Source organism: Silurus aristotelis, assembly GCF_946808225.1.
Source record: "Silurus aristotelis genome assembly, chromosome: 20".
Taxonomy (NCBI): domain Eukaryota; kingdom Metazoa; phylum Chordata; class Actinopteri; order Siluriformes; family Siluridae; genus Silurus; species Silurus aristotelis.
Genome location: NC_139593.1, coordinates 9,131,026 through 9,147,854, shown reverse-complemented (window position 1 = coordinate 9,147,854; position 16,829 = coordinate 9,131,026). Strand labels below are relative to the sequence as shown.

Sequence of the window (16,829 nt, the reverse complement as noted above, 5' to 3'; positions counted from 1 at the left end):
CATTGTAGGGTGCATTTATTTTCTTATTTGTTTAAGAAGGAAAAAAAAGAATATTACGAGAAGGACTTTTTATTGCCGTTTTAAAGCGAATAAAAAATATTGTTCTTTTTACCCCTTAAAAATAAACTCAAAAGCATTGAGCTATTGTTCACTGATGCTGGTGATGGTAGAAAAGAATCAACTGGAAAGTGCTAAGAAGTAACTTTGTCTTGTGCTGGGTTTTCCTATAATAGTACGGTTTGGTCTAGCTTCAAATGCAGTATATTATTATAGACACATTAATATTTGCATGTATTTGGATATTAATTTTTAAAGTATTTCCATTTAAATGAGACTTCTGCCAGAAATGTTGTGCACGCTAGTTTGTGTGTGTGTGTGTGTGTGTGTGTGTGTGTGTGTGTGTGTGTGTGTGGTTGTGTGTGTAGTATTAGTTGGTGTATATCAGAAGCTCGTTTACCCAGCTGGCCAAAGAGAGTTGACATTTTAGAGAGGCGTAAACTGACACACTCTTACACACACACACACACAGGCACGCACACACACTTCTTGATTAAGCTTAATTCTCAGCTGACAACTCCAGCATGAGGAGCACCACCCAGGATTAGTGTCCTTAATCCACTGATACCTCACAGCTTCGGCTGAAACCTACACTCCTCGCTCTACGGGCCGCTTTTTCGCTGTTTTCTGTCCCTGTTGTTCCCGCAGGACCAGTTGCAGAGAGCGTTAGCGTTTTTTTTATATATATATATATATATATATATATATACACACACACACACACAGATATTTATATATTGCTACCTAGATTATATGTATATATTATATACAAGATTATTTTACACTCATCCAATTTGAGATCAAAGCAAATTTATTGCAATTTATTATTTAAATAACTGTAAATGATTAAAGAGAAAACCAGACGTCTCCTAAAGTTCTACAGTACAACCCTGTATTCTTGTTCATTCCAAATAACCCTGCTCTTTAATTGAGTGCTAATGTTTCTACTACTACATTCAAACAGAACAGGCTTATGATTTAATGCACCAGAGTTATAAAATACAGAATTATCATTTTTTTTTATTAAATCCACGTTATTTTGCACAATTAAAATCGAGCTTAGCTTTCTTCACCTCCCAGTATTACTGACAAATGACACAATCCATCGAACAATCCAGAGGCGCCGTGCCACAAACCAGTTCGCCAGCTGCGCAAAAATATCAGCACTTCCATTGAAAGGTGCTTTTAAAATTCAGAGGCCACTTTAATAGAAACACATGCCTGGTCATGCAAATCAGCCAGTCATGTGGTGCAATGCATGAAATAGGACCCAAGATACAGTTCATCTTCACATTGATTACTAGAAAGAAGAAAAATTGTGATCTCAGTGACTTGAGAGTGGCCTGGTTGAGAGGTCATGTAGCCCTTTATTGTCATTTCAAACATATACAGTTAGTACAGTACACAGAAAACGGTTCTTCCAGGACCAAGGTGTTACACAAGACAACATAAATTAACACTGACCAACACAAAACTAGCTAGAACAAACTGACCTATACACAAAACTACATAAATTTCATGTGTACAAAGAACATTTTGTGCAATGTGACAAATACAGTAAGACAATAAGACACTGACAGTGTAGTACCGACAAGAGCTAAATGTGTGATAGTGCAAGAAATTGTCCAAATAATAACAAATACTGTTTATAAATAATATTTATTAATAAGGATAATATTATTACTATTGATATTATTATCAATACTATTACTTAATCATAGAAAATGTTTTCTGACATTTTTACACACAACAGCCTCTAAAGCCGAGACTATAATAGTGAAAAAAGACATAGAGAAAGTGGCAACTGAGGGGAAGATGGTAGGTTAGTGGTTAAAGCTTAAGACTTTGGATCCGTAGGTTATGTGTTCAAATCCGAGCTGCCACTTAAGAGCAAGGCCCTTAACCCCATAACTGCTCAGTTGTATGAATGAGACAAACGTGATTAGTTTAGGATAAAGGTGTCTGCCAAATGCAGTAAATGTAAATTCTGCAGGAACAAACGCCATAACAATGAGAGAGGTGTAAATTATTTTAGTTATCTTTTGTAGTACCTTGGGCCTCAAGTGGGTTTTTTTTTGGTGTTAAATTTTGAGATTTTTCCATTCAGACCACTGAATTTCTGTCTATGTTTTTTCACCTGATAAGGATAGAATGGGCTTTACAGCCGACCAGCAGTGGTGCTTAAAACACACAGTGCAGGGGCACGCTGCAGAATCCCACTTCTCTTATTCATTCACTTCACCTGCCTGTATTATTTCCCTCGTTTTCCCATTTCTTCCTTCTTTTTTTTATTAATTTTTTCTCCATAGCTCAGCTCTAGGTCCACAAGTGTCAAAGTATTGAAATGATTGGATACATTTTAACTGGCTCATCGTCAGCGCAGTTAGAAAAGACATGCCGAATCTCTCTCTCCCGCTCTTTCTCTGTCTCATCATTGCTTCCATTCTTCATTTTCACACAAACACACCCATACACACATTCCGTCAGTTTCCCCACCATGTATTCATGTGATGCTGATAGGGTCACACTTTTCAAGTATACCTGCCTCTCACAAACACTCTCTATTCACTCAACACCTATACATACACACACATGAGGCATTTGCTACGGGGTTACCATAGCAACCCTGGAGCCCTCCTTAAGCCGATGGCTTCGGGGTAAAATGCCGATATAGGACTATACTGTAGGAGCCTTGTGCATGTGGAATTTCTGACACTCTGCTTCAAATATGGCTTCTGCTCTGATTCTGTCCTCCAAATGGGTAAATTTTGGGAATGAATAAGAATTCCTTTACATTGGAGTGACCAATCAAATAAAGGGATCATTCTTTGTTTTTCTTTAAACTTGGGGATAAAACGCAGTGACACATGCTGTTACAATAAAATAATTCATCCTGGTTTAAGATTATTCTCCTACATCAGCATTCACTGAGGTGTATTTATTTCTCTTAGACTACAACGAATTGCATCATTATTTTTTTAACCGTATATATTTACACTTTAATGTTGTGAAACATTTCGGTGACAACTTATAGACCAGAAGAAAAGAAATCCTTATATCTAAAAACATCGGGGAAAAAAGATTTTTTTTTTATATTCACTGGACATTAGGGGTGTTATGGTACACGTATTCGTAACAAACGGTTCGGTGCACGTGTGTATTGATTGCAATCCTTTTTATGCTCGGAACATAGTTTAAATCTGAGTTTCCTTCCGAACGTATTAAGTGGTGGACCGCAAGTTTGTTTGGTCTCAGTCTCACACTTTGAGTGCGTTTTTTTTTTTTTTTTATCATTATTATTATTATTATTATTATTAAACGTAAAATCATACATAACAATGCCAGGGGTATAAAAAAGAAACTAAAGTTAGTACAGTGTCACTGTGGCTACTCCGTACGAGAAATACGATTTGTAGCTTGCTGAAATACGATTTGTAGCGTGTAGTGTGTAGTGTAAAACTCAAGCACTATGGATTCCTTAACGTTTTATGTCGAGCTTCAAGAATTTCTCGTAAAAGGAGAAAATCCTGACAATTTCACACATCGAGGGAGTGAATGAATGAAGGATGGAAAGAAATGAAGACATTTGTTCAAGTGTGCTGAAATGCATAGAACAGTTAAGTAGAACATATCTTTAGAAAATATGAAATATTACATGTAAAAAACACATATATACAAATCTGTATTAGTCAAATAGGATCTAACAAATGTAAACTATTTAATAAAATTTTTCCATTTATTTAACTTTATTTAAACATTTATTTGTTTATTTAAAAATAAATTTTTCGTGCCAATTTAATCGATTATTCAATTTATTTTTTATTTTTATCTAGTTTATTTCTTGTAAAATATTATGAAATATTATAAAATATTTTATGTATTGTTTAACCTAAAAGGCATTTTATTTAAAAATGTTTTAAAAAATGGAAACTTTTGATGTTCACAACTGTTAGATAAATAATAATAAAAAAAAGACTTTAATAAAAAAATACGACAAGCTATTTTATGTTTTGCATTTCTTCTTAACTGTACAGAATTGAAACCGAACCGTGATTTAAAAACCGATTTACGTGCAGAACCGTGGCTTTTGTGTACAGTTTCACTCTTGCTGGACATTGGAGATTCATTTAGGATTCATCTCCTAACACACAAAAACAAAAGAAATTTCGATTATGTTGAGTGACTGCCATAGAAATGGCAATGAAAAAAAGGGTTACTATAGAAACCACAGCGTATTCACAACCGTGCACTTACAGAAAACGAATCAACACTTTTTTGTTTGTGGATTCAGCAACACTCGTATAAAATCCTACAACAACTCTAACAGCACTGAATAGTACTGGTACTAGTAATGTAATGGAAACAATTCTAAATATTTTTCATTGATCTATTACAAGCATGTACTTATGTACATCTGAAACTGGGTCATAAACCAGAGTGTTAGAAAGCAATGAGTGAAGAATGGTGTGTCTATAAGGGTTTGTTTACATGTGTGTGTCCACATTGTCATGCTGGTGACAGGTGGCTGCTACACTATCGTTCATGTGATCTAGGGCAAATGATTCATAGCGGAAATGTGGAGGTTTTAAAAACAGAGACAACTGCACATGGCATTCAGCCTTGACCATCGGCGAGTATGAGAGATACACAGGAGGAAGAAGCGCTGCTGCTGCTGCTGCTGCAGCTTTTTATGGCACACAATGACATACAGATACAGGGGGCAGCAATAAATCTGGTGAGTCACACAGAGAAACCGTTTGTGTAAAAAACAATATTATATTTATAATGGAAATATATATATATATATATATATATATATATATATATATATATATATATATATATATATATAAATAAGCCTTTTCTAAGGAGATTGTAGGTATCATGAGTTGTTGTTGGTTTTTTTTTTTTTTTATTACACTTGGACATTATGGCTTCTTTTTTCTCCTCAGCAAAAAATGTCATTATGAAGACAGCAAAAATGCAGTGTAAAATGCAACTGGCGAGCCCTCTGCTGCCAAGGAGGTGAAATGCGTTTACAATGAGAACATTAATTAGCAACAAATCCACTCGTTTTAATTCCCTGTGGAAAATAGGTGGTGCTAAGCAGCTGTTCCCTGTGGCATGCTAGCTAATGTGTTCAACTTAAGGTCGTAACTTAAAATAAAAAATAAATAAATAAAAAATCCTCTCCATTCCTGGAATGGCCTCCTCAGCCTAAAGTTGGTTGAGCAATTGACTTTAAATGAACATGGCTCTACTGAGTTCTACTGTGCTAGGCCGCAAAGGTGTTAATAAAGTCAGGTACTGATGTAGGTCATGAGAGGAAGCCTGGAGTGAAGTCAGTGTTCCAATTTAACCCAAAGTTTAGATCCAAGCTCTATAGAAGGCCATTTAAGATCTTCCATTCAAACTCATGAAAACCATATATTCATGGAAGTGACTTTGTGCACAGGGGCATTGTCATGCTGGAACAGGTTTGGCTCTCCTGGTTCAAGTGACGGGGAAAATGTAATGCTACCGCATCCAAAGACATACTGTACAATTGTGTGCCCCCAACATTGTGGTAACATTGTGTGGAAGAACCACACGAGCCTGAAAAAGTCATTCATACCAAAACCTTTGTACACATATTGTATATTTTGACTAGTTTAAATCTTAAAACACACGATCATGGAGGGGACTTTTCTTTTTTAGTGCATGTTTTCCCCTCACAGAAATGACACAAATAGCAACGAAGCTTCATTTACATCTCATTTACAAGGTACACTAAAACGAGTGAAACATCATTTTGGAGCCAGAAAAATATGACCAAAAGACAGAAATAGAGAAATTAGTCAAGGAAAGAAAGACTATGGATCGTTCTTACACTTCTATTTCTTTTTTTTTTTTTTTTTTTTTTTTTTTTTTGGCCAGATGGTGTTTGGTTTCTAGTCAACAGGAAATTTGGGGATGAATTAACATAATACTTAAGAAATAAAACACACCATGTGGTGCTATTATTAGAAATTAGGGAACAACGGGGTAAAAGAATGACCAGTTTTTCTTTTCGTTTTCTAGATCGGTTGAATGTTGTGGGCCGTTTTTTTTTTTATCATTAATTTGACCAAAAAAAATTCAAATCCGCAGTTGTAATGTCCTGAAACTGTTCCTGTATTGTAGTCATACCTAAATATGAATTCACTTCAAACATATGCTATAATCTGTAATGTTAATTAAAGTGTATTGCATTTTTTTGTATGAAATATTACATATTTAAAATGAATGTTAAATCATGATCATCGGTTGCACTATTATATTACAAACACACACCAAATATGTGATTATCATCAGATAGTTTTTTAATTAGGGAATTAATTAGAGCAGATGATGTATTTTCTCAGTGAATGTATTTCGAAAGCATTTTTTTCTTGCTTCATCCCGAATTTAATCTCAAATGAAAATCCGTCAATGAATTCTGGAGCCAGAATTTTAACTATAGTGCTCCACTGCAATAAATGATCAAACTCTCTGTAATATTTTCCCAAGCCTTGTGTATCTTCACAATATATATTATATACAGTGTGAAGGTATTTGTCTGTACTAATCACACATGTTACAGATGTGGTGGATAGAGAACACTTACAGGGTTTATTTTTAAGCTTGTGTACAACAATTTAGCTTAGGATCTGCCATTGATCTTCAAATGTGTGTGTGTGTGTGTGTGTGTGTGTGTGTGTGTGTGTGTGTGTGTGTGTGTGTGTGTGTGTGTGTGTGTGTGTGTGTGTGAAGTACGCATCTGCTGTTCTCTCTGGCAGTTCTATATACACCATGTGCTCAGTGACAGAATTCCAACAAATCAGGTGACATGAGATGGCGGAACTGGGGTCTCATTCACACTACCCAATCTGATATGGCTGCATACAGATACACTTTTGTCTAAATACTGCTCATCTGTCTGTAAAAAAAAAAGAAAAATCATCTCATGTTTAGAAAAAAAAAGAAAAGCACATGACATTCACATCTGTCAGTACACAATCAGCACTTTTCTGATGTGATGTTCATAAATAATTTTGGTGCGTTTTGAGCTTTTTTTTTTTTTTTTTTTACAAGTAAAGGACTACCAGAGCTTTAAAAAAAAACAATCCTTCATTAAACACAAAGGCTTGGATGGAACCGAAGAACCAGTGATGATAGAGTTTGGGTGGAAAAAATAGAAAAAAAGAGAGAGAGAGAGAGAGAGAGAGAAAGAGAGAGAGAGAGAGAGAGAGAGAGAGAGAGAGAGAGAGAGAGAGAGAGAGAGAGAGAAGAAAGATCATTTTATTGCCATGGCAGCAACTGTAGCCTCTCTGACTATTTACATGGACGTTATTAAAAAAAAACAAAAACAAAGATTGACAGATGTGGAAGAAAGCCACAAAAATCAGAAACCAACAAAAAGGTGTGAGCAGGCATTTGAAGTAAACTGTTCAGAAAACAATGTGAAACTCTGATGCCATGTCATTTCATGTCTTATAATTAATAAAATGACATCCACTCATGTAATCGAAACCATAGCAACACGCACGTGTTCGAGATGGGTTTTTTTTCCGAAAAATTTTATTTTTTTCCGTTCTCCTGTTGCTTCATTAATGCTGTATTGTGTGTGTCGTGCGTGTCGTGACACACGTCTTGTAACATGCACATGACAATAGTCAATTAAAGCTTCTGTTTTTGTTTGTTTTTTTTCCCGATGTTCATGACTGAGACAGAGAATTTATCCGTCACCTTGAGAATCATTTTCCAGAACTCGAATATGTCTTGGGTATTAATGCGATGAATGGCATGATTGCGGATGTTACCTAAACGGCAGAGGAAAACCTTTGTAGATGGTTATTTAAAAAAAAAACGATAGTTTCTTTAAAATATCTGTAAAAGCAATACAATAATTTCCTTGTGTTAATGCGCCTGGTTTTAATCTGATAAAGCAGTAACGCTTAAATCCTCGATGTGTTCGTGAATACTCTTTGTCTGTTGCTTTATCACTGGTGTTACTTTTTATAAAACGTACATAGTTTAGAAGAATTGTTTAGTGCAGATTTTATTTATAATAATTTGAAAAACTATCAAACTCTGTATTTGATCATATTATTTTTTACACCTTTTCTATAACCGTAAGAAGCCATTTCCAGCGATTTTCACCACATGAAAGAGATTCATAGTCATGACATGGTATGATTTTATATATTTTTTTTGCGTTTTAGTTTTTCTAACCAAACTTCATGGAACTTTTGTTCCTTCATTAATGCTGCGTTTGTTTTTTCACCATGTTCTCTGTATATATCTTCCTGAAAATGACATATTGTCAATGTAGCTTCCTATGACGTTCACCTTGATGACACAAGCACACAGAGAAGATACACTATCGTAAGCATGAATTGTTAAACTCAGTGCTGTGAGTAGACGGTTAATGATGTGCTCCGGGACACTAAAACTTTTCCGAATGCAGGAGGTTCTGAAGAGATCGAGTCGGTGCACGTGGTTGTGTGTCGGTCCGGTTTTGGAACGAGGAACAAGTCGGTTTTTTTTTTTTTTTTTAGAGGCATCGATGTGATGTAGGTGAGACAGCAAAGAGAGCAAAGCGCCGGGCTCTGGGTGCGCACCACACACCACGTGCCATCTGGCAACCCGCTGTCAGAGTAAACGGCACAGTCAGACGGACCTGAGCTGCTTGGACCGAATCCACTGAACACAGCGGCACTGTGTGGCTCATGTCTCTCTCTCTCTCTCTCTCTCTCTCTCTCTCTTACTCTCTCGGTCTCATTCTCTAAAACAGCTTATCCTCTCTCTCTCTCTTTCTACCAAGTGGACTGGTTCTTAACACAGCTTATCAATTGCTGCTGCCCCTGTCACGCTCTCCCCAAAACTGACTTCCATATAATAGTTTCTCTTCTCTCTCTCTCTCTCTCTCTCTCTCTCTCTCTCTCTCTCTCTCTCTGTCATGTTTTTCAAGTAAAACTAAATTGTAAAAGCTTAAAAACACACACACACACACACACACACACACACACACACACAACTTTTTTACTGTGTGTAAAAAAAGCAAGAGGGACAAAGAACAAGGCGTTCAGCGACATGATAATTTTATAGCAAAAAAATCTCAATTTTAAAACAGTCCTGAATGAGACAGTGGCTCACCAAGCCGCTGCAGCGAAAGACGAAAATACTGATAAAGAACTGAGGCATGGTCACTTCAGTCTTTTCCTTTAATCGAATTATCCTTGCTAGTTAAGCTGGAACAGATAGTGTATTTAAGAGTGAGTGTGTGTGTTTGTTTTTGTTTGTCTAATATAATTCTAGTTAGCTTGATTTCACAGTTTAATAGCCAGTACAAAGCATTTACCAAATTGTGCAAAATTTTTAGAAAACATTTTATTTTATTAGATATTTTTGCAGCACTAGGTGCGTATTAATAAATAAAAATAAACTGAAATCAGATCTCACAGAGCTCGGAGAACCCGAGAGGCCACATGTCTGAATGGACATGATGGACCGTTAACGACTAGCAGCGCGTCTTCATAACGATTCGGTCACTCGCTCGGGTTTAGACTCACATGTCACATTTCAGTCTGCAAACACAACGGAGCTGGGCTCGGATCAAACCGGAGCTCATATGAAATCACGGAGCAAAACAAGTGCCTAAATATATGGGATAAACCCGTTCAGGTGTAGGAGGCGGGGGAAAAAAAAATAAAAATAAATAGCAAACAAACGAAAATAAGTTGAATACACAGACTACCAGTATTGGAACAAAAACCGACATCTTTAAGCTGCGAGACGAATTCACTTTCCCGCAAACAAGTACAAGAAGTCAAAGTTTTATTTAACAGATCTCATTCAACACAAACGCACACAATCACAACAACAATCCTCCCTTCAGAAAAAGTTCTAAAATGAAATTAAAGAGATGAATGCTATACATGTTATTCATAATACAATTATTTATACACAATGAAATACGCAGCTTTGCTGAAGTGCTTCCTCTAACCTTTCTCCACAACTGTGTAACAACTGTTTTTGTAACTGACTAATCCATCGGCCATTGACTAATCACACAGTTATTTCTCAGTTTCGGTCCACAGAAACAATAAATTCGCAACTGCATTCTGATTAACAACTTTTGGAGCTTCATTTCAATCACATTTATTAGTGAATGCAGCAACTGTAATAACTGAATTAAAGTGTAAACCTGGAAATTAAAACAAACTGACACGTTCCTGGTGTAAAAACAGCATTAGGTGAGCAAGGAACCTTCTGGTCGCTGCTCAAATGGAGCAAATGAACTTGGAACTCTTGTTGAGATGTAAATACAGCAGGTGGCAGACTGACTAACTAAAAATGTGTAATAAGTAATAAATGCTAAATTAGTCCTGTGATTCTTGAATAAAATTATTTTATAATTAGTGACAAAAACAACTAAAATGTAATTTAAATGAATAAAATGTCATGTATCTGTTACACAAAAGCTTAAATCAAGTAATTAATCATTTCATATATATTTATTATTATTATTATTATTATTATTATTATTATTAATATTATTATTATTTTATGATATCTAAATGATTATTCTATGACTATAAACAGCATATCATTTAAATTCATTCAATCAATAATCAGATATCAGATATATATATTTTAGTGGTAATAATTTACAAATGTATTTCGATTTTTTTTATATGTATATACCTTTTTTATCTTTTGAAAAATCCGATAGAAGATAATTAGATGTTATAAGATATTATAATTAATTTATATATATATATATATATATATATATATATAGAGAGAGAGAGAGAGAGAGAGAGAGAGAGAGAGAGAGAGAGAGAGAGAGAGAGAATATAATATATATTAGATAATTTAGATAATTAATTACAAAATAATAAAATAATATAGTTTATATATATTTATATATATATAAGTGCTATTCAAGGTATAAACTTTATTTTTATATTGAGAAAAAAAAACTGATCATTCAGAAAAAATAACATCTAGGATCATGTAGAAAATGAAATCCTGGATTATTCAAGAAAAATAAAATCCTGGATAATATAGAAATCCAGGATAATTTGTCAATAGAAATCCTGGATCATATAGAAATCCTGAATAATTCACTTCTCTTTTCTCGCTCTACTTTTCATCACATGAGGAACAAGTGGAAGTAGTTACACCTGGTTTTGCTCCAGCAGCTGTAGCAGGACTGTCTACACTGGAGAAATATCATGTAATCAGATTAATTCATGATTGTGTAGATATTATTACAGATTGTAATAATTTGTGTTTAATGGTGTTTTTGGTGCATGTCGTGGACTCTAGAAAGAGTCACCTTTTATTATTATTATTTCCAACTAAATGTAACCAGCTCGTGTGGCGATCACCATTACGCACGTGCCGTGGCGTGTTCCGTTTCCGGTCACGTGGCATTGCGTATATGGACGTAAAGGTTGCCTGAATAACCCGGATTGCTTTTTCCTCCGCTCTTGACTCAGATATAGGGCCTGAGCGAGCTCCCGTTTAAAACATGAGAAACATCTCCTAATACTCTGGTGCCTGTTTACTGTGTCCTACACGCTCAGATTATATATATATATATATATATATATATATATATATATATATATATATATATATATATATATATATATATATAATTTATTTTCTCTCCTTCTCCTCACGGGATATGATCCAACTCCACGTATTTACCTTGCTCCATAATGCTAGCTTTCCGAGAACTGATTTGGCTGCGCTTCAGGAAGTTCTCGGCTTTGGGCCCTAATGATTTTCGTCTGACTTCACCAAGAAAAATGGCAACCCCCTTTTTTTTCCCCTGTGTGTCTTCATGTCTGTCTGTCTTCCGACCAGTCATATTTGTCTGCGTCCCGTCTCCAATTACTACACACGCCGAGGGAGGGAAAGAAAGAAGAACGAGGACACACACACACACACACACACACACAGTTACAATACGTAGGCCTTGAGTGGGCACGGCTAGCCATACATAAATCCCCAAACCCTTGTGACTAGCATACTAGGTAGTGTGCGGCCTATGGCAGCGTCGCTAGCACGCACACTATTTTCCCTGCACACTCCGTAGTAGGCGAGTAGGCAGGGCGGGTTCGGACGTCGCCATGGCAATGTTCCCAACGTTCTCTTTTCCTACGGCGTTTTCCATAGGGCGGATGGGAGCGCGAGGAATGTAAAGGTGGTCACGTGGTGCAGTGCAGCGTAGTGCAGGCTGCAGTGGAGGATTTTTTTTTTCACTTCTTCCCTTTTGTATGCACAGATGTCATGACTGGAATTTTTGTTTTTTTTCTTTAGGAAGTTTATTCACTAATAAAAAAAAGAAACGAGTACGCGATTTGTGCAATGATTATTATTTGGATTTTTTTTTTTCTTTACTTGGGAATCTCGCGTTTAAGGCCTTGAGGCCACTTTGTTTCCTTTAACGTGTCTCAGGCACGTGCACGGGAAATAAACCTCAAAATCCAGAAAGAAAACCCAAAACAAAGCACGTGCAATCAGACCCGATTCAGATGATTACACCAAAGCACTCGGTTTCACTCTCTGGTCCACAGCTTCCACTTCTACTCAGAGCCAGTTTGTGTAGATTTGGAGTGAAAAATGGCTACTTCCACAGGAAGTGGTGCTGAGCAGTGAGTGTGAGAGCCTTATGTGATTTCAAAATTCACTAGAAACACTGTAGCAGGGGTTATAACGCCTTATAACCAGGTCCAAACTCGGTTATGAATGTAAGCAATTCTGCCCACACTTTTTTTTTTTTTTTTTTTTTAAATCTCCCCCATTTTTCTTTTTACCACATGCATGAAAAAAGGAGAACACCATAAACAACATTTTCCCCCGTTACATAATGGCAGCATTTTGGACACAAACAAGAACGAGCAGGCCTCCTCGTGCACACAATGAAGACGACCAGCACATAATCCGAAGAAATGATCGAGAAATGTCCCCCCACCCCCCTCTTTTGTTTTTCTTCTTCCAAGAAATTGATCTTTACCTTAATTTTTTGGGAACGGAATAATCAACCTCGATCACCTTTCCGTGCAACTCGGCTTTCCCTGTGAGAAAACAAAAGAAATAAACACTTTAGTTAAAAAAAAAAAAAAAAAAAAAAAAAAAATTTTCAAATTGCATATAAAAGGCATGCATTTTTTTTAATGAGCAAAAAACTAAAAATGCGTAATGACGACGTGGAGGATTTTCACGTTTATAGACAGTGTTGCATTGGTCACAGGTTATAGGTGAGTTTGGAGAAACATGCAACTATTATTTTTTTTTTTGCATAAATACTGATATAAAAAAAAACATCTATAATAAAAAAAATTAAAAGATTGAGTGAGGCGTGCATGCTTTCCGCTGTCGTCAATTCACAGAAAGGAAGCATTAAGTCCACAAATACATCCACTCATATATCTAACTTAGCGTGGAAATAAAATCCACGTATATGGTGGACGATGGATTTGTTGAGAGCTTTGCATTTTAATAAAAGTAAGCTTGGGAGATGTTTATCCCTCTTTTTTAATAATAGGAGTGCAGAAGAGCACCAGGTTCATGAAGAAGGGCCTACAATGAGCAGCAACGCCGCTCACTTTGACACTCGCCCTCTCCAGCCCCTGTACGGAAGAAAAAAAACACACACACACACACACGCATACACACACACACATACTCAGCCACCCTCACCGTCCGCTTCTCGCCGCTTTCCGACGCCTGGACGTCACCTACGACCAGGCCACCTCGTAGTAACCTAGGGGAGGGTTGGGGCTATGGGTCGGTACCGGGACCGGGCGGTTTTGCGCCGCGGGTTCGCCGCAGAAAATTCGCGACGGAAAATGACCGAAAAAATAAGGCGCGATGCCGCTTTGCACGCGGCGCCGATCACTCTTTAACTCGGAACAGCCCGAGAGAGAGAGGGGGAAAAAAAGGAAAAAAAAAAAAAAAAAAAACGTGTGGCCAAATACTAAAAAAATTAAATAAAAGAAACAACAACACAACAACAAAACAAAAAAAATTCTTATGCATTCATGGAATAACCATTCTTTCATTTACCCTCCAGGTCTGGGGGTGGGGGGGGTGTTCAGATTGTTGAAGTGAACTTGTGTACATCAGGTCAGATTTGGACCTGATAAAAGCCTTAAGGATAGCTCAGCGCGCGCTGAGCCATGCACGCGTTCCATGCATGCATGCGTGTGTTTAAACGTGTGTGTGTTATGCATATGCATAAATCTATAGTAGAAATAAATAGAGACAGGCGCACGTGCGCGTTTAATAGAACCCACGTATTCTTCCAAACTAAATGGAGTATTCAGGTGTCACCTTAAGAGAAAATAATAATAATAATAATAATAATAATAATAATAATAATAATAATAATAATAATAATAATAAGTCGTACACGCTTACCTGACAGCGTTTCAATGGCTTTGATTGCCCACTTTTGGTCAGGGAAATCCACGAAAGCGTAGCCGGACTTGAGTAAGACGGTCCTGTCGCTGACGGGCAGCTCGCGCTCGCCGAACAGCCGCTTCAGGTCTTCCACAGTGACCGAGGGACTCAGGTTCCCCACGTACAGTTTATTCATGATCCAAAAGCACGGAACGGAAATGAACAGCAGCGGCAACGACGACAACAACAACAACAACAACAACAACAACAGCAGCAGCAGCAGCAACTACTACTACTACTACAACTACAACAAGAAGAGCAACAGCAACACTACAAGGACGACAACACACACAAAACAAAAAAACGAAAAACGAAAAAAACGAAAGAAAGAAAAACACGCACCGCACGCACGCGCGCGCGCGCGCTCGCCCGCTCTCTCGCACACACTCTCTCTCTCGCGCGCGCGCTCTTACACACGCTCTCTCTCTCTCTCTTTCTCTCTCTCCCTCTCTCTCTCTCTCTCTCTCTCTCTCTCGCACGCACGCAAACACGCGATTTAAGGCTAATGGAGGTGCGACGGAACAAATACCGAGAAATAAATGAAATAAGAAAAGATCAGGAATGGAGAGTCGGTTCCGGTCAGTAGAATCCCCAGCATCAAGTTCTCTCTCTCTCTCTCTCTCTCTCTCTCTCTCTCTCTCTCTCTCTCTCTCTCTCTCTCTCTCTCTGTGTAAATCACTTGACTGAAAGGTTTTTTTTTAAGAAAAAAAAAAGAAAGAAAGAAAGAAATGTTGCAACGTCACACCGAATAAGCACCGCCTATTGGATAAAAGCTCGCGCGCAGAGAATCAGATGCCTTTCTATTACAGTCATTCAATCAGACCCGAGAACCTGAAGCACAACAGAAGGAAGAGCAGAGAAGAGAAGAGCAACGTGCTGATGGACACACCTCGATCACACACACACACACACACACACACACACACACACACACACCTGAAGCCTTGAGCCAAGCTCAGCAAAGAACAATAACAGCAGCAGAGCAGGATGCACAAATAAACACACACGCGCCTCCATGGTGATGGTCATGTTTGGGTTTTTATATATACTTGGGCTTGGTTATGCCACTCATTGTTGTGTTTTTTGCTTCTTTTTTATTTATTTTTATTTTTTGCAACAGTGCAATACAAACATGTTATATCTTCTGTAAACAAGGCCTTTAGTGTTGCAAACAACAGGAAGAAAGAAAATGCATAATAGAGGGGAACCTCATTTGCTTTGTGGGTGGGCTGTAATTTTTTTTTTCTCAACACTAACTGGAAAAAGCATCATAGTAATTATTGTATCGAATACTTGCTTGGTGCATTCTGGGTAGTGTAGGACAGCTGAGGTGTTGTTTTTTTTTTTTTTGCAAAGATGCAGAGAAGAAGCATAGCCAGAAATGAAGAGCTAGCTGGGCTCGTTTTCTCTTTATATATTCCAGCAAAACACCGTTACAGAATCACACCTCCTACGCCATGCTTTCCACTGGGAATCATGCATTCATGGCTCTCAAATTTGGACTCATCAGACCAAAGGAGAGTTTTACACTGTCCTTGTGTTTCTTGACCCAAGCAAGTCTCTTCTGCTTGTCGTTCTTGCGAAGAAATTATTTCTTTGCTGCAAGTCAACCATGAAGGACTGATTCACAGTCTCCTTCAAACAGTGGATGTTAAAGAATATCTGCCACTTGAACTCCAAGAAGCATATATGTAAATCATCGGTTCCTAAGGCTGGTAATTATAATAAATGTATCCTCTGCAGCAGAGGTAGCTCATGGTCTCTTGTGTATTGAAAATCATTCCAGGTGACTCCCAGAGGAATCTAACAAGAGAATGCGATGCCGTCATAAAAGCTAAATTAAACTACTTCTAAAATATAAAACATATTCTGGGTTACTTGTTCCATACATGTCCTTTCATAGTTTTGGAAGTCTGTATTGAATATGTATATATGCAAATGAGTTGTGGAGGAATACAATCAAACTGGGAGAATAAAATGTGGTGTTTAATAAATGAATTATTCTGATTATTCAGGTAGTTTTCCGAAATCATAGTGGTTTACTGCAGTTTCTATAACACTATCATAAGCTGGATGGTGTTTTTACAGTCTAAATTAATTTAGAGGGTCTCTAAAAAGTCAGGAACCACTGAGGCTACACATGAAGTACTTCTCAATCTGTAAGGAAAAAATAATTAAAAGCAAAATCTTGTGCATGAAATCATCACCCATTGTTTTCTGACTGCTCAGACACCATGTGTTTTGCTCTCTAAGATAACTATTGATTCCTCATGCTATTCAATTTCTCTCTT

General features: G+C 37.2%; 1 protein-coding gene across 5 annotated transcripts in view; it reads right to left on the bottom strand.

Moving 5' to 3' along the window:
• Positions 1–15,451, bottom strand: part of igf2bp2b (insulin-like growth factor 2 mRNA binding protein 2b) — a 59,048-nt gene extending 43,597 nt beyond the window's left edge. For 3 of the 5 annotated variants that reach the window (XR_014530487.1, XR_014530488.1, XM_083522959.1), the window contains exons 1-2: positions 14,497–15,451; positions 13,091–13,151 (exon numbers count right to left, since the gene is read on the bottom strand). Coding sequence is in view for 1 of the 5 variants with exons in the window: in XM_083522959.1 (XP_083379085.1) it covers positions 13,091–13,151; positions 14,497–14,674 (239 nt within the window). In the remaining 4 variants the exon portion in view is untranslated. Of the gene's footprint in view, positions 1–13,090; positions 13,152–13,776; positions 13,985–14,496 lie in introns of those variants that run through there. The other 2 variants (XR_014530489.1, XM_083522961.1) reach the window with 1 other exon arrangement.
• Positions 15,452–16,829: the final 1,378 nt, after the last annotated feature.